The sequence below is a fragment of the Salvia splendens genome, chromosome 16, assembly GCF_004379255.2.
Source record: "Salvia splendens isolate huo1 chromosome 16, SspV2, whole genome shotgun sequence".
NCBI lineage: Eukaryota > Viridiplantae > Streptophyta > Magnoliopsida > Lamiales > Lamiaceae > Salvia > Salvia splendens.
This window is the reverse complement of record NC_056047.1, coordinates 23,446,750-23,468,419: the sequence shown is the minus strand read 5'-3', so window position 1 is coordinate 23,468,419 and position 21,670 is coordinate 23,446,750. Positions and strand designations below refer to the sequence as shown.

The following is a 21,670-nucleotide window of genomic DNA, read 5'->3' as shown; positions in this document are numbered from 1 at the left end:
ATTGATGATGAGAATTGTGTAGTGAAAGTGTGAATTTTTTGGAGTGAAATTGGGGGTATTTATAGATGAAAGTGTGTATTTTTGGGGTAAAAAAAATAAAAAAAAATTAAAAAGTGGGGAAAAATGGTTATAAACGGATATAATTTTTTGGGGAAGTGAAATTTTTTTTTTTATTTTTTATCGATTTTTTTAATAAAAATCCGATTTTTTAAAAAAAAAAATAAAAAAATGTTTGAAACCAACGGCTATGCCGTTGGCGAATGGGAGACCGCCACGTGTGCGTCCGCTGGCACGGACGTGCTCGATACATCGAGCAGCGCCGTGCCAGCGGCGCGGTTGCAGCGGTGGCGGTCCTTCGCCTTGCCGCTGGCACGGACGGCGGTGGCGCCAACCGCCACCGCTGCGGATGCTCTAATGTGATTTCATTTTAATTAACGCCGGGTAGTAGCACATAAGTACATCATTTAGTTATTTAGCATGATAAATAAATAATTAATAATTTATAAACCAATTCTAAAACTTTACGAAAGTTTGAAATTTTTAAGAAAGCACCTCTATATAAAGTAAAATAAGTATATCAAATTCTACATATACCTCAACTAGTAGATAGAGGTTTGCATACGCCTCACAGCTCCAGCAAGTGGCGGCCACAAGATTTTGAGCTTGGGGTTCCGATTCCCTTATAACAATAATAAGGTATTTTATGATGTCATCGTAGTCAAAAGTTGCAACATTATTACGATAAGAGGGAAATGAGTAATGAGATAAATTTAATTAAATGATATAGAAACTAAATATATATGTATATTTAATATTATTAATTATGAATAAATTTTGAAATAAGTTAAGTAAGGAAGTACTCCATGTGTAGTAGAGGCGTTTCATTTTCAGCATTCATTTTAGAAAAATGATAATAAATAATTAAAATAGAGAAAATGTAAAATAAGAGAATGAATAATATAGAGAAGACTCTTAACTATATTATTCTCTTTGTTACTTTACTTTCTCTTCACTTTAACTATTTATTATATTTTTCCAAAATGAGTGCTCAAAATGAAATGCCTCTACTACAGAGGGACGGATGGAGTATATAACTTTTTGGGTATAATAGTTGTAAAAAAAAACATCACAAAAAATACAAGCTAAAAGAAAATTTGAAATGATCAATTTTGAATAATTAGTTAAAACATGAATTTTTTGATGTAAGAAATATAAAAAAAACATCATATAAATAGTAAAAACTATTTATTATAATTTTCCAAAATGAGTGCTCAAAATGAAATGCCTCTATTACAGAGGGACGGAGGGAGTATATAACATGAAAATTTTTGGGTATAATAGTTGTAAAAAAAACATCACAAAAAATACAAGCTAAAAGAAAATTTGAAATGATCGATTTTGAATAATTAGTTAAAACATGAATTTTTTGATGTAAGAAATATTAAAAAAAATCATATAAATAGTAAAAATACAATTAAAAATGTTAAAGACAGAAAAGTCAGCTTGATGAGAGTCGAACACGGACTGGGAAGATGTTAGGCGAAGAAACATATCAACGATGCTAAGTTGCTATTTTATTCTTATGAATATAAAATATATACTAATATGTGAAATTGTTGGGGGTTACAAAGGGTCCCCCAAACCCCATGTAGGTCCGCCACTGGCTTAAGCTGTATTGCTTCTGCATTCACGAAACAGGGGCGTTATAGACATTCTAGAAAAATCGTAAACTTGTAGTTAAAAAATATTTTTGATTCTATTTCTTACATTCTCCGGTCCAAAAAAAATAGTCCTATTTGTGGACATCATGAGTTTTAACGAGAAATTAATAAAATAAGAGAGGCAAGAAAAAATAGATAAAATAGGTGAGGGAAAGAGAAAAAGTAGGACAAGAGGGAGAAAGAGAAAAAATGGATAAATTATGAAAAGAAATTTCCATTTCTAAAAATGAGACTATTTTTCATGCACACCGCAAAATGGAAAAATGAGACTACTCCTCGCAACTTATATAGATTACGACAGTGACACTATCTAATAATCAAATTAGTAGATTACGACAGTGACACTACCTAATAATCAAAATGAGACTACTCCTCGCAACTTATATAGATTCAAATAGGTTTTCAATGTAAAGTAATCATATTTTTTTATTGTGGCAAACATAGGTATCATCGTTGAATTTTGGTAATTCAGTGTGTATTCCGTGTGAATCATTTCACAAAAGCATATTTCATTGCACTAAAAAATAGGAATCATTTTATTCAAGAATATTCAACGCCAACCAAAACTAATAAAATTCTATGGAGACAAAGGGAACAAAGTAAAATTACTATTTGCACCACCTACTTCGGCGACGGCCTTGACGAACTGATCGTGTAGCACCGTCGTCCACCGTAGCCGATGCTTCATATACAAATTTCCAGTTACGTTTATAAAATAATTATACTACACAACTAAACTCATTTTTACAGTTTCCAAATTATCTAAAAAATTTGTGTGGAAAGCCTAAGGCGGTGTTTTAGAAAAAGTAAATGTACAGTAGGCGCCAATCACCTTAAACGATGTTGTTGTAATTATTATAACTTTTGTCGTGCATGGCTAATCTGCATTTACTTTTTCATCTGCTATAATTTGACCGAGAATCTTTTAATATTTTCAACCATCCTATAAGTAATATTTTTTTTATCAAGACTAAAACTCATAATATAAGATAGAAATTGAGAAAAATTAATTTTATTTTTTTATGTTTGTGTGTAGCGCATAGGTGTATATAATTTTGTTTCTTTCTTTTCTCATTTGTTTTTTCTTCTGTTGATGAGAAGGTACCACCGCGGCAACCACTGGAATCGTCCTCTTATATACTGACCAGCGAAGAAGAAGGAGAGCAGAACGCGCAACCTAGACCACCACCACTTGAACAAGCAAAAGAAGAGATGGCCCTCGTCGACAACGACCCAGGAATCGGCTCTCTGCACGCTCATGACGAGAAGATCCCACCCATGCCATCGCCATTACTCCTAGGATGCGGACCATCGCAATCAAGTCAGGAGTACTGGCAGTCTTATCCCATTTCTATGGCCTCTCGAAGGAGTGTCCTTACGCCTTCCTGGAGGAGTTCTGCCGATACTGTGATATCCAGCCCGTACCGGCTGGATCTACGTCTGAAGATTATAGGCTGAAAGCCATCCCTTTCGTTTTGAAGGGTGAAGCTGGAGTATGGCTGTCGAGACTGCCAGAAGGGTCCATCAAAACATAGACCGAGTTCCGAATGATATTCCTCGATCACTTCTTTCCAGCGTAAAAAACGAGTGCCCTCAAGCGGGAGATTACAGAAGCCAGACAAGAGTACGACGGGCCCCTCGGCCAATACTGGGATAGATTCCAGGGGCGGCATCAAGCATGCCCTAACCACAAGCTGGGGGAACGGGAGATCTACTCAATCTTCTACGGTGGACTGACAGTCGATAGCAAGAATGATCTCAACCTAGCAGCCCAAAGGGATTTCTCAAAGACCCCATTCAGCCAAGCCAAAAACATCTTGGAGAGGCTGATCGTGGCTAAGCGGTCGTATGAGACATCCCGTGGCCAGTACAGAAGGGGTGCGGTGCACGCAGCCGAGGCGCGCAATGACGAAAAGCTGGAGGCTCGATTTGAGCAGATGGAGAAGAAGCTGCTTGAGGCAGTAGAAAAATCTAGAGCACCTCCGCCGCCTGCACCCAAAGAGCAGCAGTAAGCGCCGCCGCAACCTCCAGAAGAGCATCAGTATTACTATTGCAAGTTTCCTCCTGAGGCAGAGCCGCAACCTCAAGTGAATGCCGTGGGCCATTGGAATTTGAATGGCAACTGGATCCAGAGGAAACAGAGAGATGCACCATGGAGAGACCATCCTAACTTCAGATGGAGTGATCCAAATCAAAACCAACCAGCGCAACCAGCGCAACAGTATTTACAATTCACCGAAGGGCAGCCCAATTGGCCCGCACGCGTTCAGAAGAGGCCACAGGATGGAGGTAACAGGATACAAGACGGTCAGGGGAGCTGGTCCGCGGGGCAGCAGGGTAACTGGTCAAGTGGAGGACAACCTAACTGGTCAAGTCGACAACAGGAAGGAAACTGGGGGTACCAACACCAAGGCCCTCAGTTAAGCAATCAGGGAAGACAACCAAATAATCAAGTGGTAAATTATGTCTCGCCGCACCCGAGAGGAAACCAACAACCCCAAGGGAACCCACAGTACTTCCAAGGGAGAAAACAAAATCATTTCCCTCAGAACCAGCCAGAGCAGTATGGACCTTCCGGCTACCATCAACAAGGCCATGGAGGAGGTCGTTTTAATCAGAGATATAGCAAACAGCAAAATGAAGGTCCAGGAGATATGATGATCCCATATCAGCCCCATGATGCAATGCGAGAAATTCAAGAAGCCCAGAGAGAACAGAGGGTTGCACTAGATATGCTTACAAATCAGTTATCTCAGGTCGCCATGTCATTGGGAGAGCTGAGGAGGAATGAAGGAAAAATTCTGGCTACAGTACAGCCACCTACTGGGCGGGAGAATGCCAATGCAGTATCTCTAAAATCAGGAAGAGTTTATCAAAGCCCACCTGCGAGTTCTCCAGCACCCACAGACGTGCTCAATCATGAAGAAGGCCCTGAGTCCAGCGCCTTTGATCAAGTCACAAAAGAAGAAGAGTCTAGTGCCCTTGATCAAGTCACTGAGAAAGGAAGGACGGTCGAAGCAGAAAATGTAGCCGTGGTGATCCAACCAAGTGATCTTCCACTGAAGAAGACTGACCCATGGGTGTTCACATTCCCAATTTCCATCAGAGACGTTCGAATGGAGCACGCAATGTGCGACCTTGGGGCTTCCATCAATATCATGCCGTATTCTATATACGAAAAGCTGGGAGAAGCTAAGCTTGTCAAAACCGGTATGGCGATACAGCTAGCAGACGGGTGTTACATTCACCCAGAGGGAGTTTTGGAAGATGAAATCGTCAAGGTAAACAAATTCAGGTACCCCGCCGACTTCTTCGTCATAAAGATGACAGAGCCAGGAGCGGAGGAGTCTATTAGAGTCCTTTTGGGAAGGCCATTCCTATCTACAGCCAGTACAGTCATAGACGTTCGCCATGGGACTATGAATCTGGATTTTAATGGAGAAAAGCTTACATTCGACATTGATAAAGCTGTGAGAAAGCCACGGGACAGTGAGAGCATACAATCGGTAGATACTATCAGACCTTGGGAGCAAAGGTATCTAGGAAAGGAACTCTTCAAAAGACCGTCCACTGATTCTATTGAAGATGAACAGCTTAAGAAGGAAGCAGTTGAATGGTTCTATGCAACGATGACTGGGGAAATGGATGATCAAGCCATTGAAAGGGCAATTATAGATTTCTGTAAGCCGCCACGACCAACTGAGTTAAAAGAGATCACTCAGCCAGCAAGGGTCGAAAACCACCTGACCAAGCCGCCCCATTGAGAAGAATGTTGAAGGAAAGTCCCGCGCCTACAAGGCAACTATCGTCTTTACCTGCATCGCCAGTTACCCTCAAGATCCTGTCCAACTAGACGTATCAAAAACCAGTCAAACCAAATCTGCAAGGACCAGGAGGACAATTGATGGAAGAACGGAGGCTGGGTCAAGAGGTGGTCAAGTGGAAAACAACAGACTTGATAGAGATTAATCCAGATATGTGCATGCATCCCGCCATGTTAGAAGAAGGTGTGACACCCCACCTTGATCGACAACGCAGACTCGACTCCGCTTTGAGAAAGGAAGAGCTCATAGTGGGCAGAAAGAGCTACTCTTCCAATGTCAACTCAAACTGATACCCAGGAGACGAAATTTAAAATGGGCGGACCCTCGTACCATCATGGCAATACACACACAGGAGGCAAACATACTCCAAGGAGACCCCTCCCCAATTCGTTCTCCTTCGTGGTAAATAGTCATCGGGTTGAGCCCTACAGAGACAAGACCGAAGCGGTCATAGTGGAAGAAATTCCACTAATCCTGCCTAATCTTATCCAGTGAACATGTAAAAGGAGTGATCGGGTACTCATGGGTAGTCTGCTTGATCAAGCAACAAATTCTTAATCTATTAAACTGATCAAGTGACGTCCTAGGGGAACCTGGTCAAGTCCTTTGTAGTTAGTGTAAATAGTTTTTCTTGTGTTAGTTTTTAAATCATAGGAAAATTAAAAGTCGGAAGTAAAGAAGGATACCGATCAAGTGGAATTATTTGAGTTTCATCTGGAATTAATTGTCCACTTGATTAGTGCAATTCGAATTTAATTGGTGGTACAGTACTTTCGTTGATCAGGGCAGGTGATGAAAGGACGTGCGCAGTCACTGGAGAGGTGTCAGGCAGCGCCAACTGTCGCAATGAAAGGACGTCCTGGAGAGAAGGAGGAAGCGTATCGGAGAAGCTAAGCCAGCTGGCACTCTGAAAAGGGCGCACCTGTACGTGAAGAGTCGCAGAAATTTTAACAGCGCAGGGATCTCAACGTCAGAGATCCCAACAGTCGTAATATCAGTATAATAAGCAGATTTCAGGATCGTATTTCACTTTCACCCAAAGCGACCACAGTGCTTTCCATTTATTCTCCCATACTGCTCCAAGCTCCGAACCCTTGCCCAAAAAAAATCATCATCTCCATCACCAGTACCAGTAAGAATGTTGATTGAGCAAATTCCAACTTCATCCTCATCCTCAGATGCCGGCGCTGAGAGTGGCGACCAAGAAACCTTGTTCCAGGCCCAAGTTGAAAACCCTAGCCCATCCTCTCAACTTCCACCACAAACCAGCGCCGCCGCTCCACCGCCCGCAGTGGACGAAGAGACCCTACAGCGCCTCGACAATGCGGCCGCTTACGTCGTACATAAAGTTAAACTTGGGATTTCCCGACTTAAAGAGTCTGCTTTGTCTTCTAAAACAAAAATCCCACCTAGCTCTCCTACATCACCTTTACCAACTCCTATAGCCCAACCTTCACATCCTACCCCACCATTTACCCCTATCCAGCCGGTGAAATACGGCGGGAAAGCCTCCGACGAGGAAGGCTGGATGGAGGATTATGGGCAGCCATTTGCTATCCCGTTGCCAACAAGCGGTGGCGGCTCCACTTCGATCCACGAGCCGCATTTGACTGGGGGCAGGAGGAGGTTCACCAAAGGGTGATCTCTCAAAAGAGGTTGAAGGCGGGGAAGATGCTACACCAGCCGTCCTTGGAGAAGATAGAGATGACAGAGAGGTTTGCCGCCTACATTGCCGGCATCGAATTTGAATGGTTGCTAGAGGTCGATGAGATCCCCGTGCCAGAGGACCTGGCCAAGGAGTTTTTCACATCCTTCCGATTCACCGGAAGCTCAGACCTGAATGACAGAAGTGTCTCCTTTAGGGTCTTTGGCCAAGACCAACTGATGAGCCTTAATGAATTCTCCATCCGGATGGGCCTCTACACAGAAAGCCAAGTGGCTAATGGGGTATGTGTTGGGCGTGATATCGGTTTCCCTCAGAAGAAACCTGAATTCGATCAGCAAGCCGTCTGGAAGGCCATATGCAATGGGCGTGCCCCTACCTTTACAGCCTCTGAATCCAGAGGTCATCACATTGCTGATCCTGCCCTCCGCCTAGCCCAGATCTACCAAGCCTGTAATCTCCTCGGACATGCCAATACGTTGTCAATCATTAACATGTCCGAACTCTACTTTATGTGGAGTATGAGAGAGCAGAGGAAGGTCCATCTGGATTCTGGTTGGCCTACTCCATAAGTCAAACTGCTACCCGCGCTGCCCGCCATCTTAACGTCTGCCACCTCCTCGGAGCCTATTTGAGGAGAAACTGGATTATGGAGTATGCCGAACGTCCCATCCTTCGCCCCAGTCCTGAAATGTTTGACCTTGATTTCTTTGTTAGAACTCAGGTACTGGAGAAGACGCAAGGATGGGGTTTTCAATTTTATGCAGCCGGTCGGCGGGAGCAACAGAGAAGCCAACCTAGAAGGAGAACTAGGTCGGAGAAGACCTCAGCAACCCTTGCCGAAGGAGAAAAGGAGGATACACATCGGGCGCCCACTCCGATGATGAAGCAAGAGGAGGCTGCAAGTGCTGATGACGCACGGAAGCTCCGAGTGGAGCAGACATTAATGCAGCTGGAGGAGAATTCAAATTCTCAACTGGTCCTGCTGGCCAGGTTGCTGGGAACCACCCACAATCAAAGCCATGCCAGCCAACCAACACCTCCCTCTACAAGCTCCCCTCCGCCTCGGCGCCCATCATCCTCCCGTCCACCCTCAGCATCCCCCGGTCAACCTCCCAGAAGGCATTGAGTATACCCCCCAATCTCAGTCATTTCAAGTTTAAACAATCTTACTTTTTATTTGTTTTTTATTTGTATAACTGGCATTCTGCTCCACCTCACACTTAGACCTGTGTTGGGTCTAAGTGTGAGATGTTATGCATGTTTGTTTCTGTTATGTTTGTTTGCCTGTCTTATCTCTTTTTAGTTGTTGTTTTTGGCATGTTTGACTGTTGGCACTGTCTCACACTTAGCCCAGTGTCTGGTCTAAGTGTGAGAAGTTTTCCTTGTTTTTCTGTTGTGTCGTTACCTGTACCTAACCCTTTTTCCACTTCATCAAGTCCCTCGAGGACGAGTTCATATGCAGTGGGAGGGGGGAGGGTTAGTTCCAGGAAATAAAAAATCGTTCATGTCAAAATTTTGGAAATACAAATTATCAGTTAGTAATTAGGGTAGTATGCATGAAATTGGATAAGTGGAAGACTTGATTACTTTGGGAAGAGTTAGAAAAATGACTCTGTATGTTTACATGTAGAAACTTGATTACAAAAACTTGATCAGTTTGAACGACGCAAGTATGATGGAAATGCTCAATTTTTAAACTTACTATGAAGCCTCTCTATATGTGAGTTATAAGCCAAAGTAGAACACTTTATACTATTTTTACAAAGAAAAAAAAATATTTTACGAGAGGCTGATTTTGATATTTAGACTAAAGGCATTAGGACTTAACCAATTTGAGCCTTTTCTTCTTTCGCTCCACGAACCCGCATCGTCAAGCAATGCGCCCCTCAGTTAACCAAGTTGAGCCCATACACTTTTACCCTTTCTTTTGAAACCAAAACCCACATCCTTATACCTTTTATTAACACGTGAGGAAAAGGGGTCAGAGAGATGATTCAGTTTGAAAGGAAAAGGGGTACCAATAGAAAGTCAAAATAAAAGAGTAGCCGGGTTGAGCAAGTTAGTCAATCAGGTTGTTCAAGTCAGAAATCAAGTCATCAAAAAAAATTTAAGGCTAGAAGTCGCCACTTGACCAAGTAAGATATCTAGTGGCGAAATAAATAGTTCAAATCTTTGGTCTCTTGACTCATGTGTTTTTCTTTGCTTACAGTTTATATATTTAACTTAGAACCCCTAGGACCCTACCGTGATACACCACTGCCCTTAAGCCCCATTACACCCGAAACAAAGACCTTAAGGAACTATCTTGTGCAATCCGATTCGAGGTATTAAATTTGTGGCAATACCGAGTGAACGGTCCTAACATCTCTGGTGAGAAATGAGTGACTGGGTGAATCCAACAGTGGTTTCAAAATTGAGCAATCTTGACGAACTGACACCTTGATCAAGTAAAAGCGAAAAGGAAGAAACATAAGCTGCTGGTAAATGGATTGACCTCGACCTCAGGTATGATTGTTGGAAATTTATTCGATCAAATGCATCTATGTAAATATGTGTTTTTATTTCGAGTCTTGTTTCTTTTTCGTCTTCTTTTACTTTCTTGAAATGAGTAAACCATGCCTGAAATTTGCCTTATCTTTTTCTTTTCTTTTTCTTTATACTTGGGGACAAGTATGTTTTAAGTGTGAGCAGTTTGATAAGGCTCATTTCATGCATCGGTTTAGGGGTAAAATGTACGCTACTTGATCAGTTTCGTGCAAAACAAGTGCTAAATATGCAAGAATGCCGCTTGACAAAGGCAACAAGGACAAACTGATCAAGCGAGTACAATAGGCGAACATGGCCAAATATCGGGGGAGTTGATCAAGGGGAGTAATCAAACAGTCAAGGAGGGGACCACTGTTTCCAGAAGAAGGACACATGAGGCTATGAGCGGGTGGTGCGCATCATTATGTTATCAAGGACAACGTCTAGAAGGGGACACGTGCTGATATATGAGACGCAAGGACGGAGCTGAGTCACGAATCTATTACTGAAAAGCGTCGTCATTCTAGAAGGAGAGCACGTAGCAATCAATGAGTCGCTCACTCTCAGCATGGGCGAATATTCCCTGCCAAGATCGTTATCCAGCTGGAGGTAGTGCCGAGCCTATAAATAGAGGATGTACCACCACATTAAGGAGGGGGGATCCTTTACTTTCCGTCTTTAGTTTAGTTTAGTTTAGCTCTCTAGTTCAGTTCCCTAGATAGCTTTGATAATGTAATGCTTAGTTAGAAAGGGTGATTGAAGGAGCGCTGCAGAATACTTAATATCTGTCGGCGTATTCTTAAGTTTCCCGCCGAGGATCTCCTCGGTTTTCTTACTTTCGTAGTTCCGAAGTGTTAGCTTAGTTTAAATTTCACGCTGTACTGTTCTGAGTTTTAGTTTTAATCAAAGTTGCTTTTGTTTTCATCATCGTGTTTACTGTTCTGAGTAGTTAATTTTCCTTCCAGTCTGAGATTTACTTGACCCATAGTTGAAGTCCCTTGAGCAAGTAGTTAGTTACTTTTCTGCCTAAGTTAAAATCAGTAGTTAAAAACTCCCAAAAGTAAAGCGTGGCAGCAACCAACCCCCTGTTCACTACTCACACACTTGATACACTAACTTCTTCGTGGGATCGACCCCGAACTTGCCGCTTTACTGTTAAAGTAGTGCAAAATTGGGAGTTTATAAATTACTTTGGTGGTGAGCGAGAGCGAGATCGCCTTGATCAAGTGGCAACGACATTTGCTAACTGGTCTATCCGGTTCAGTTATCTCTTTCATATAACTTGATCCAATCTCAATCATTCGCCGCCAATAACTCCTCAAACAGGGCTACATATTCGCCTCCTCTATCACTTCGAATCGTTTTGATTTTACAACCAAGTTGATTCTCAACTTTGTTCTTATAATTTTTGAACGCTTCAATTGCTTCATCTTTACTTCTTAAAAGATAAATGTAGCAATACCTTGTTCAATCATCTATGAAAGTGATAAAGTACTTTTTACCACCTCTAGTTTGCACCATCCTTAAATCACATACATCCGTGTGAATTAATTCAAGGGGTTTTGTGCTTCGTTCAACCGAGTGAAACGACAACTTAGTCATTTTCACTTCAAGACATATTTCACATTTGTCTTAGGTATCCACTTCATTAGCCTTTAGTAAATCTAATCTTTTAATGGCTTTTGAATTTGCATGTCCCAATCTACAATGCCACAAATTTGAACACTCGGTCAAGTAAGAGGAAGTAGATGCTCTATTATCTTTACCCAATGGCTTTGGGACAAGGCGTGTAGCCACACTAAGCTTGAAAAGTCAATCGGTTACATAACCTTTTCCGAGTGACTTTCCAAACTTGTACCATGCAAACCTATCAGACTCAAATACAAGTTTAAACCCATTATTAACTAGTATTGATCTTGACACTAGGTTCTTGCGGATGTCCGGGACATGCAGCACATCCTTCAAGGTGATTGAGACCCCGGACGTCATCATGAGAATCACGTTGCCAATGCCGAGGACTTCGGACGATGCTTGATTCCTGATAAGGCTCGTTTCATGCATTGGTTTTTGGTGATATTACATGCTTTTTGGGGAGATAATGTACAAATTTGAGAGTAAGTGTGCAGGTATCTGCTGGGTCAAGTAGATGCTGCAAACTGACCGAGCAGATGCAAAATGAACAGAAAAGGAGTAAAAATGTCAAAAATCCGCTAGGTCAAGGAGAATTATCAGGAGAGCAGGTGCGTAAGAAATCTACCAGACCCAGGAGATTATGCTAATTGATCTGGCAGATACAATCGAGCAGATTTTGAAGTGAAATAGCCGAAGTCGTCCAACTGACCTAGCAGAATCAAGTAGGTGGTGGCAGAAACAGAAGTGGGAGCAAAAGAGCAAGATTCGCAGACACCCTTATTTTAAGGGTACAAACGTCAAATCATAAAGAGCATACCCTAGGGATTTAAGGTTGAAGCCTCCCTATATAAAGGGACCAACATGAATGAAGAAGGCAGCGCTTAACGCTATCGTAGTTTAGGTAGGAAGATCTCATAAGCGCTTAACGCCACTGCTCTCTTAGCTTAGTTTAGATAGTTAACTGCTTTCTTAGCTTAGTTCAATAGTTTCGACAAGGGAATTGATGACTCCGACGTTGCATCCTTGCATTCTTTACCGCTTTTGAGACGCTTAGTTAGATCTCGAGTTTCATCGGAGGAATTAACGACCCCGCCTTTGTATTTCTTGACTTATTTCCAGTTTTATAAAGCTTTGGTGTTTATTTTCATGTTGATGATGCTATTTACTCATGTTTCTTGGATGCTTTTCGCAATTGGTGGCTTAGATGTTTAGATTCATGTTGTTTACATGATTTCCAGTAGTTTAGAGGTTGAGATCTAGTTGTTCACGTGCTCAATTTATGAGATCTGTTAGTTTAGGTGATGCATGCAAGGTTAATCTGTGTTTATTCCGCTTTCTGCTTGACCCAGGAGAGTAGATCTGGTAGTTCTAACTTGAATTTCGTGTTTACGTCTCGTTTGATGCATGCTTTGTTTTTTTTTTGTCAGTGGTGTTGAAGCTCTATTCCATGCTCTATTTTTACTTAGTTTTTGGAGAAGATGAAGTAGAAGTTAGTTATAAAATCAGATCTGTTTTTTGCTTTTGCTTTTTGCTCTTCACAGCTTTCTGTCAGCCTCAGCCAGTTTAGGAAAAATGGTCACCACTTGCTTTTCAGCTTTGTTTGCCTATTTTAGGAAAGTCTTTAGCTTGGTTAGTAAGTTTCAATTGTTTTCTTGAGTTCCTTTCATGTTTTATTAAAATGATCAAAAATATTTTCGTGTTTTATTTTTCCTCCGTACTTCTTCAGTCTCCTAGGTCAGTTAGATAGAGTCCAATTTAACCCCTTATACTTAGTAAGATTTTATACTTATATAGTTCCAATTGTGTCGTAGAAACAATCTCGAGTAGGTCCCTAGTCCCTATGGTTCGACCCCGCTCTTGCATCTTATACTTAGTAAGATTTGTTGCATTAGTGGGAAAATTATAAATCTTCTTGAAAGGAGGGACACGTGCACACGTGCAAAACCCTATCTTCAATTCCCCATGTTGATCTTCCTCCCTTCAAAAACAGTGTAGGAGGCAAACCTGCTTTTTTCAGAGCAGACATAAGCAGTAGCGCCGGTGTTAATGTACCAACCACCCTTGTTATCAACAAGGTTCACTTCTTCGGTGACCACAGCAACGAGGTCATTCTCATCCCAGTCCTTAATCTCCTTCTCAACGACGTGGGCAGCCGGCTTCTTCTTCTTGCTGCGACAGTCTTTGGCAAAGTGGCCAGGTTTGCCACATTAGTAGCAATCGCCTTCAAACTTTTTTGCAAGCTGTTTTCCCTTCCCTTTGTCCTTTTGACTTGGGCGATGACATTTGTTGGAGGGACCGCCCCGCTCCAACAGGTTGGCTTTTGCTTCAACTGGGCTAAAGCCAGCTTCAATGCATAGTTTCACGATCAAGTCTTCGAGAGTCATCCTCTTTCGCTTGTGTTTGAGGTAGCTCTTGAAGTCCTTCCAACTAGGAGGAAGCTTTTCAATGATCGTGCACCTTGTGAATTTGTCGGGCAAGGTCATCCCTTCAGCCACAAGTGTGTGGATGAGCATTTGGAACTCTTGAACTTGTTCTATGACAGGTCGGGAGTCGACCATTTTGTAGTCCAAAAATTGGGCTACTACAACATTTTCAGTACTTGCTGCATTGTCGATACTATACTTCTTTTCTAGGCTTTCCCACATCTCTTTTGATGTGTTTACAACGGAGTATACATTGTACAAACTATCATCTAAAGCACTTAGAATGAAATTTTTACAAAGATAATCTCCTTTTCGCCAAGCTTCATAGTCCGCCATGACTCCGATCCTTCTCTCTTGATCACTTGGCGTATGCGGCTCGTCTTCCATGAGGAAATTCGCGATGCCCAATGTTGTTAAATAAAACAACATCTTTTGGTGCCACCTTTTGAAGTCAAATCCTCCAAATTTTTGTGGCTTCTCGGCAGGAGACATCATTCTTGGTGCCAAAGGTGTCGCAGTTGGTCCATGAAATGAACCAATCCCGTTGCCCCCGAAGGAGCCAACAACTTGGTTTGGCATAGAGCCCACACCATTCATGTTGGGCATAGAGCCCGCCATGGTCACACCAGCCCCGAAGGAACCGACACCCGTGTTAGACCCGAAGGCCCCAACACTCGATCCAATAAAGGATCCGATGGAACCACTAAAAGTGGAACCAACCGACCCACTCAAGGTGGATCCAACAATGGGCCCAAAGGGGTTAACAAACTCCCAAAGGGTTGTTGGTGAAGATGGATAGAACTCGGGGGTTGGCATCATCGATGGAATCGACGACGTATTGATCAGTGCACTGGTCGACATGGTGGATGGAGTTGTTGCAGCGGTGGTGGTAGCAGCGACAGTGTTGGATTCTGTCGACATCTCCAACAAAGATGTTAAGTTTCGAAAGTTTTAAGTTCAGTTATGTCCAAATTCCTTCAAAGGCAAGTTATATCTCGTCTTGCAATTGTTGATTTCTGGGATTACAAGATATAAATCGGGCGTAATACAACCCAAAAGAAGGAATACAGAATTGAGAAACGGAAACGAAATTACAACGGAAAACCAAACAACTAAACCTTAAACAGAAGCTTGTTGAGTCGAGGAGTCCTCTTTCCGCAAGACGAGATACACCCCGGTAGTGCTCTCGGATTGACGTTTCATCCCCAAAGATAAAACGGCTACGTCTCTGGTGAAGCAGCACCGCTATCAGTAGAGCTCCGGCGAACTGGATGGAGGATAGGGTAGAGATTTCGATAGAAAAACAATGCAAAGAGGGAGAGAGCTTATGATGCTATGTATGCTTGTGAATTAGTGTAGAGATGCATGGAATGGCTAGCCTATCTATAGGCTTACTCCACTGCAGGGTCAACCAGCTATGATGGCTGTCATCATTGTGAGTCGATAACCACCAACCGTTACAAGGCGTTACGAGAGCTGGAGAGGCTGACCCTGGACGGACGTATCGGGACACGTTGCGCGTCTAGATTCGTTCATGACGTGAACTTCATCACGTGTCAGCCATGTAGGCTTTACCGCGTCACTAGACCAACCAGCCTTGGGTCGAACCCAAGCACCGAGCCCCACGACCATGCCCAAAGAATAGTCCAAAGACCACCCAAAGACCAATTACCAAGATCCAAGATCCAAGTCCTAGGACACGAGCACAGGCTCGCGGCGTGGCTGGCCGCGGCGCGCGTGTGGGTTCTACAGCCCATCTCAGTCCACTAGAATTATTACATGTAATAATCATACGTATTAAATACTTGTTACTTTCAATGTGGGATAATTAACTCAATTAATCCCATGAGTTCTCTCATAGCTCAATTAAATACTTGCAATTTTGCACGACTTTAATCTATTATTTCTCACTCACCGAGAATCGTATTTGAGAAAATGAATATACCACGGTCATCTATTCCGAATGTAGATCGACGCTATATCATTTAATTTCACAAAATTAAATGTCTCGTTGGAAGTATTTTTGGTCAAAGTCCTTTGACCGGGCATATGATTCCAACATGTATTAGTATTATTATAAAGAGTAGTATCTAGTTGTTACAATATGTAAACAAGTTGTGTAAGGCCATCCACAACGCTGTTCCTATACCGTTCCTTAAACCACTATTTGAGGGCCCCACTGTACTTTTTTACTCCATTCCTTAACTAAGGAACGGAACCTGCAACCCTCCGTTCCTTAACCGTTCCTTAAATTACTATTCATTCAATTTCATTTTTTTTATTTCCAACCCAATTCAATTTAAATAAACACACTTTATTAAAAAACAAACACACTTTATTAAAAAACACACAACATTAAAAAAAATTTAAACTTTTAGAAAAATAAAAAGCACACAATTAAAATCCTAAAAAAATAAAAGTACACAATTTTAATAATTTCATCCGCCAAAATTTGCCCAAATGTGCTCAATTAGATCCTGTTGGAGTTGGGTGTGGGCACTAGAGTCGCGTGTTCTTGCACGAATAGATAACCGTTCTTGTATAGACGGATGCGCTCCACTTCGAGGCGGACTACTTGCGGTTGAGCTTCAGGGGATTCGTCGTCGAACCAATATCCAACCTCGGGTCCTTCGTCTTGGACAATCATGTTGTGCAAGATTATGCACGTATACATGATGTCGACCATGTTTTCCATGAGCCACGTACGAGCCGGGGCTTTGATGATGTTGAAGCGCGCTTGGAGAACCCCGAACGCCCTCTCCACATCCTTGCGAGCAGCCTCCTGCTTCTGCGCAAAAAGAGCCTGCTTTGGGTTCGCAGACCCACTGCACGTCTTCACGTAGGTAGGCCACTTCGGGTAGATGCCATCAGCGAGATAGCACCCCATTTTATAAAGCCGGTTGTTGGCGACGAAGTTGATGGCCGGCGCTTTACCATCCAAAACTTCGGTCAAGAGGTCGGACTGGTGGAGCACGTTTGCGTCGTTGTTCGACCCGGGGACCCCGAAGTACGCGTGCCAGATCCAAAGGCGGTAGTCGGCAACGGCCTCAAGTATAACGGTTCGGTGGGTGCCTTTGTGGCCGCTCGTGTAGGACCCCTTCCACGCCACCGGGCAATTCTTCCATTGCCAGTGCATGCAATCGACGCTGCCGAGCATCCCGGGGAATCCGTGCACTGTTTCGTGAAGGTCGAGCAGGAACTGACAATCGGTCGTGCTTGGCCTCCGGAGAAATTCGTCGGTGAAGGCTGCCTGGACGCCTTTGCAGAATTTGAGCAAGCACATTCGCCCAGTGCTGTCTCCGATGTGGAGGTATTCGTCGAACATGTCGGCCGTTTGTCCAGTCGCAAGCTGGCAGATTGCTGCAGTACATTTCTGCAGCGTCGTGTGGCTGGGACGGCCGACCGCGTCGTACCCTTCCTGGAAGAACTCTTCCTGGGCTGCCAAAGTATTCGCGATGTGGAGAAATAAAGGTTTCCCCATGTAGAAACGGCGACGGAAGTACGTATCTCCCTAAACCGGGTTATCGCAGAAGTAGTCGCGTACTAACCTTGCAGCGGCTTCCTCCCGGTTACGATGGATGTACGTACGGGAGCGTCGTTGGGGCGGCGCGGCTTCTTCGGCCTCCCGTCGTCGATCTTCTTCAAGTGATTGTTGCAATATTTGACGCATTTGTTCAAAAGGATCCATTAGTTTGATTAAATTTGGGAGAAGGAAAGCAGAGTTGATTTGAGATGAAAATTGGGGTGGAAATAGAGAGGAATAGATGTGTGTTTGTGATTGAAATGAGTATGAAATAGGAGTATTTATAGAGTAAATAAAAAAAAATACAAAACGGATATAAAAAAACGGTCACATTACTGTTGCAAATTTTTTTTTTTTATTAAATTCAAATTAAAAAAAAATGAATTATTGCGTCACCGGGACGAAGCTCACGTCGAATGGGCTTCACGCGTCGAATCGGAGGCCGCCACGTCGCCTCGGCGCGTGGCGGAACGTTTCGTTCCGCGTTCCTCCGGAACGGAACGCGGCACGGCATAGGAACGGCATGGGCACGGAATGGTGACGGAACGAAGCCTGCAACGCGTGCCGCCGCGGAACCGTTCCGCCGGAACGACATAGGAACCGCAACGGCACAGCGTTGCGGGTGCCCTAAGAGCAATGTATACAAATTCCGTTACAATCAATAGAATACAAAAGTGGTAATAAAACAACCGCAAAACAAGTTGAGACTTTGTTATGGATCCATCGTCAAAATAGAAATTATCGTAAATGTTAAATACAGAAATAGTATTAATTACTAGTAGTAGGATGCAGCAACTTCCCAAATTTAGCCAGAAAGTGCTTATTCTGTACAAAAGAGTGGGGAGAATGATAAAGCCATATAAATCATATGCCAAATTGTTCACCTCTTTTATAGTTTAATTTCATATTCCATCCATAAATAAAGTTGCACAAAACCACTTAATAATATAACAAAACAAATAAATTGAAAATGAAGTAACATGCTATAACAACAGCCTGAGGAAAACATTTCAAAGACACTGTTTGTTGAATTTCCAAGCAAGGCCTCACATAAATTATTATCATACACCAATGATAAACTATGCTACATATCATATATGAAGTAAACAGAATCCCTTGTTTGAGATGATGATAACCAGACTCACTGCTTGCCGAGGAGGGTGGTCTCCGCGATCATCGAGGTCACAACATAGGGGTCCATGTTGGAAGCCGGCCGCCTGTCCTCAAAGTAGCCCTTGCCCTCTTTCTCCGTGTCACGCCCCACACGGATGGATGCACCGCGGTTAGCAACACCCTGTGGACACACATTATTCAAAATGGAAAATAAAATTGATGATGATTGTTGAGTTTATTAACATGATTAGAAATGCTACCCATTTGAAGGTGTTGATGTCAGCAGTTTCGTGCTTTCCAGTTAGGCGACGCTCGTTGCCCTCCCCGTAGGCAGCAATGTGCTCTTTGTGCCTCAGCCCGAGCTTCTCAATGGCCTTCTTGATGACCTCGTAGCCTCCTTCCTCCCTCATCGACTTGGTGCTGCAATAGTGTACACGAAGCGAAGTAAGCAAACAAGCCCCTCAACGAGAACACACAAATGGGATTAATAACAGCATTTACCTGTAGTTGGTGTGTGCACCAGCCCCATTCCAATCACCCTAACCACATAAAAATAATAAGAATCACAAATAATAAGCTAAGTCATGAAAAGATGCACTAGACTCACCTCGATGGGCTTGGGGTCGAACGACACAACGACTCCAGCAATCTCAGTGATCCTCTGCCAAGATTGAAAAACATGTATTAGCACAAGCAGTGAAGCCATTGGAACTTTCCATTTACGTTGAAACGAATCAATACCTCCAATATGTAGCGAGCAATCCACAGCTCGTCTCCAGCTGAAATGCCAACTGATGGTCCGACCTGGAACTCCCACTGCAGATGTTGCAATAACATAAAATTTTCGGGAACCAACAAAAGGAAACGGGCTAAGTCAAGATCTTCGAGAAACCAAACTTTACCTGGCCAGGCATCACCTCTCCGTTGATGCCACTGATGTTGACTCCGGCATAAAGGCAGGCCTTGTAGTGCGCATCAACGATGTCACGACCAAAGGCTTTGTCAGCTCCAATTCCACAGTAATAAGGTCCCTAAATCCAACCATAGACTAATATGTAACTTGTAGTTATAAACATAAGCCAACACTAGAAAACAACATCAACCGTTGCTACTGATTACTAATAAGAACAAGAAATTGGATAACTGTGACAAGAAGAGATCAAGGGACAAGAAAACGAGGAATGTGGAGAGATCGTGACCTGAGGTCCGGGGAAACCACCAACGGGCCATCCAAGCGGCCATTTAACTTCCTTCTGCAGAAGAGTGTACTCTTGCTCGATACCATACCATGGAACCTCTGCAACAACATCAGGATGGCTGAAAATCTTGGCTGCACTGTGTCGGTTGTTCGTTGGAAGAGGCTCGCCAGCAGGCGTATACGCATCACAGATGACCTAAAAGCAAGAAAACACAACACATCAAATATAATTCAATCCAAAGATAGGGAAATAAACACATACTCCCTCTGTTCCATTAAAAATGAAATGTTTCCTATAATGAAAACATCATCTCTGCTTTTTCCTCAATCTTACTTTACTCGCTTACTCTTCATTAACTCACAAAACAACTCTGCATAAAATCATATGCCGAAAAGCAAATGTTTCATATTTATTGTGACGGGGGAAGTATTTAAACGCAGAAAAATAAATAGTTCACCAGAATGTTATGTCCCCTTCTAAATGGATCCCGGAAAATTGCCTGCGGACTATTTCATCATAATTCATCCCATCAGTACATAAAACAATCCAAATAAACAAGTGAAAATAAATATATATAAACATACTATAGGATGACTTCACTGTCCTCTCCGGGAGCTTGGCCGGTGCTGGATCCATCGTAGTTCCACTTGGGGAGCTCCGAAGGTTTGCTCACAGGGCCAGAAAGAGTCTGCAGATATGAAACAGCTTATTTCATTAAAATTAAAATTTACTTCAATCAAGACAATAAAAAAAGGTAAAGTTTGGAGTAAATTAAATCATGATCATCACCCTAGCTTTGCTTCTGAGGTCCATACCAGAGCCACCAATCCTGCCAAATATTTTTGCATCAATCACTTTAACCAAATCAAATCGAAATTAACAAGTTAGAAAGATAGTTTATAAAATCAACAAACTCACCAAACATATTCAGCAATGATCTTTTCAGTTGATTCTGAGATATTAAGGTTGATGAGATCTGTAAGAAGCGACATTCTGAAAGAAATTCAGCCGGTTTTTCAATGTCTCTCTCAAAAAAATAGTTGTACTTGACTAGAGAGGTGAGTAGCTTTTATAGCAGAAGTTGATAAAAAAATATACTCCATTGATATATCAGCCGCTTTTAGCAATAAAATAAATCGAGCAATTGAAATTAATTTAAATGTTAATGTACATATATATAAATCAACAAGAATATTTTGGTTATTGAGAATCTCGTGGGAAAGATTCTGGATTCACATGGAGGCAGATTACATTTTGTAGAATGACTATTATGCCCCTTAGGAAAATACATAAAATTCAAAAAGAGTGATTTGGTGATGCCGTGCGGAAAAGATGTTAGTTGAATTTATCTAATTTGACCATTCTAACGATGAGGAATATACAAAAAATGAAAAAAAGGTAGGAATATGGTGATGCCATGCGGAAAAGCAGCGGTTAGTTGAATATATCTAATTTTAGTTTTTTTAATAATATCTTTACTCAAAAGATTTTTCACTTTATGTTTTTAAGTTGCGATTCAATCTTTTTCGTTGAAAATGCTATTTCGTATTTTAATGGAAAACGTGGTAGATATTTAAGTTTGATTTCCACATAAGGGCTTGTTTGCCTTCACATTAATGCTAAAAAATAAGGTCAAATATTTCCATTAATGACTTTTCGGTTTCTGTTATTCGTTTCAGGCGAGCTCTCAAAATTGGTGCAAGCCTGCACTAAAGCATTAGAGCATCCACAACGGCGGCCGTTCCGACGGACGTCTGACCGGCGTGCCGAACGTCCGCCATTAGGCGTGGGAGGGACGGATACGTATGTCCGTTGCGGACACCGGAGTTCCGCGGCATTCCGACGACGTCCGTCGTGACGTCCGCCATTGTGAGTTCCCGACGGACGTCCCGACAGACGTCCCGAATTTTCATTTTTTTAAAAACAAAACTCTATATATACGGCTCGTTGAACTTCATTTCGTTCGCACCACTTGTTTTAACGAGTTTCTCTGTCTGTCTCTACGTTTCTTTTATATATATCCAGAATGGTTAGTGGTAGTGG

General features: G+C 42.5%; 1 protein-coding gene across 1 annotated transcript; it reads right to left on the bottom strand.

The window, feature by feature from the left end:
• Positions 1–18,263: 18,263 nt before the first annotated feature.
• On the bottom strand, positions 18,264–20,747 carry LOC121772742 (glutamine synthetase cytosolic isozyme-like). The gene is made up of 11 exons (XM_042169951.1): positions 20,546–20,747; positions 20,417–20,456; positions 20,212–20,315; positions 20,085–20,133; positions 19,628–19,822; positions 19,331–19,459; positions 19,170–19,244; positions 19,036–19,089; positions 18,930–18,967; positions 18,689–18,848; positions 18,264–18,609 (listed from the first exon to the last, which is right to left on the bottom strand). Exons 1-11 carry the CDS (start codon positions 20,617–20,619, stop codon positions 18,457–18,459), a joined length of 1,071 nt encoding a protein of 356 aa, XP_042025885.1. The 5' UTR covers positions 20,620–20,747; the 3' UTR covers positions 18,264–18,456.
• Positions 20,748–21,670: the final 923 nt, after the last annotated feature.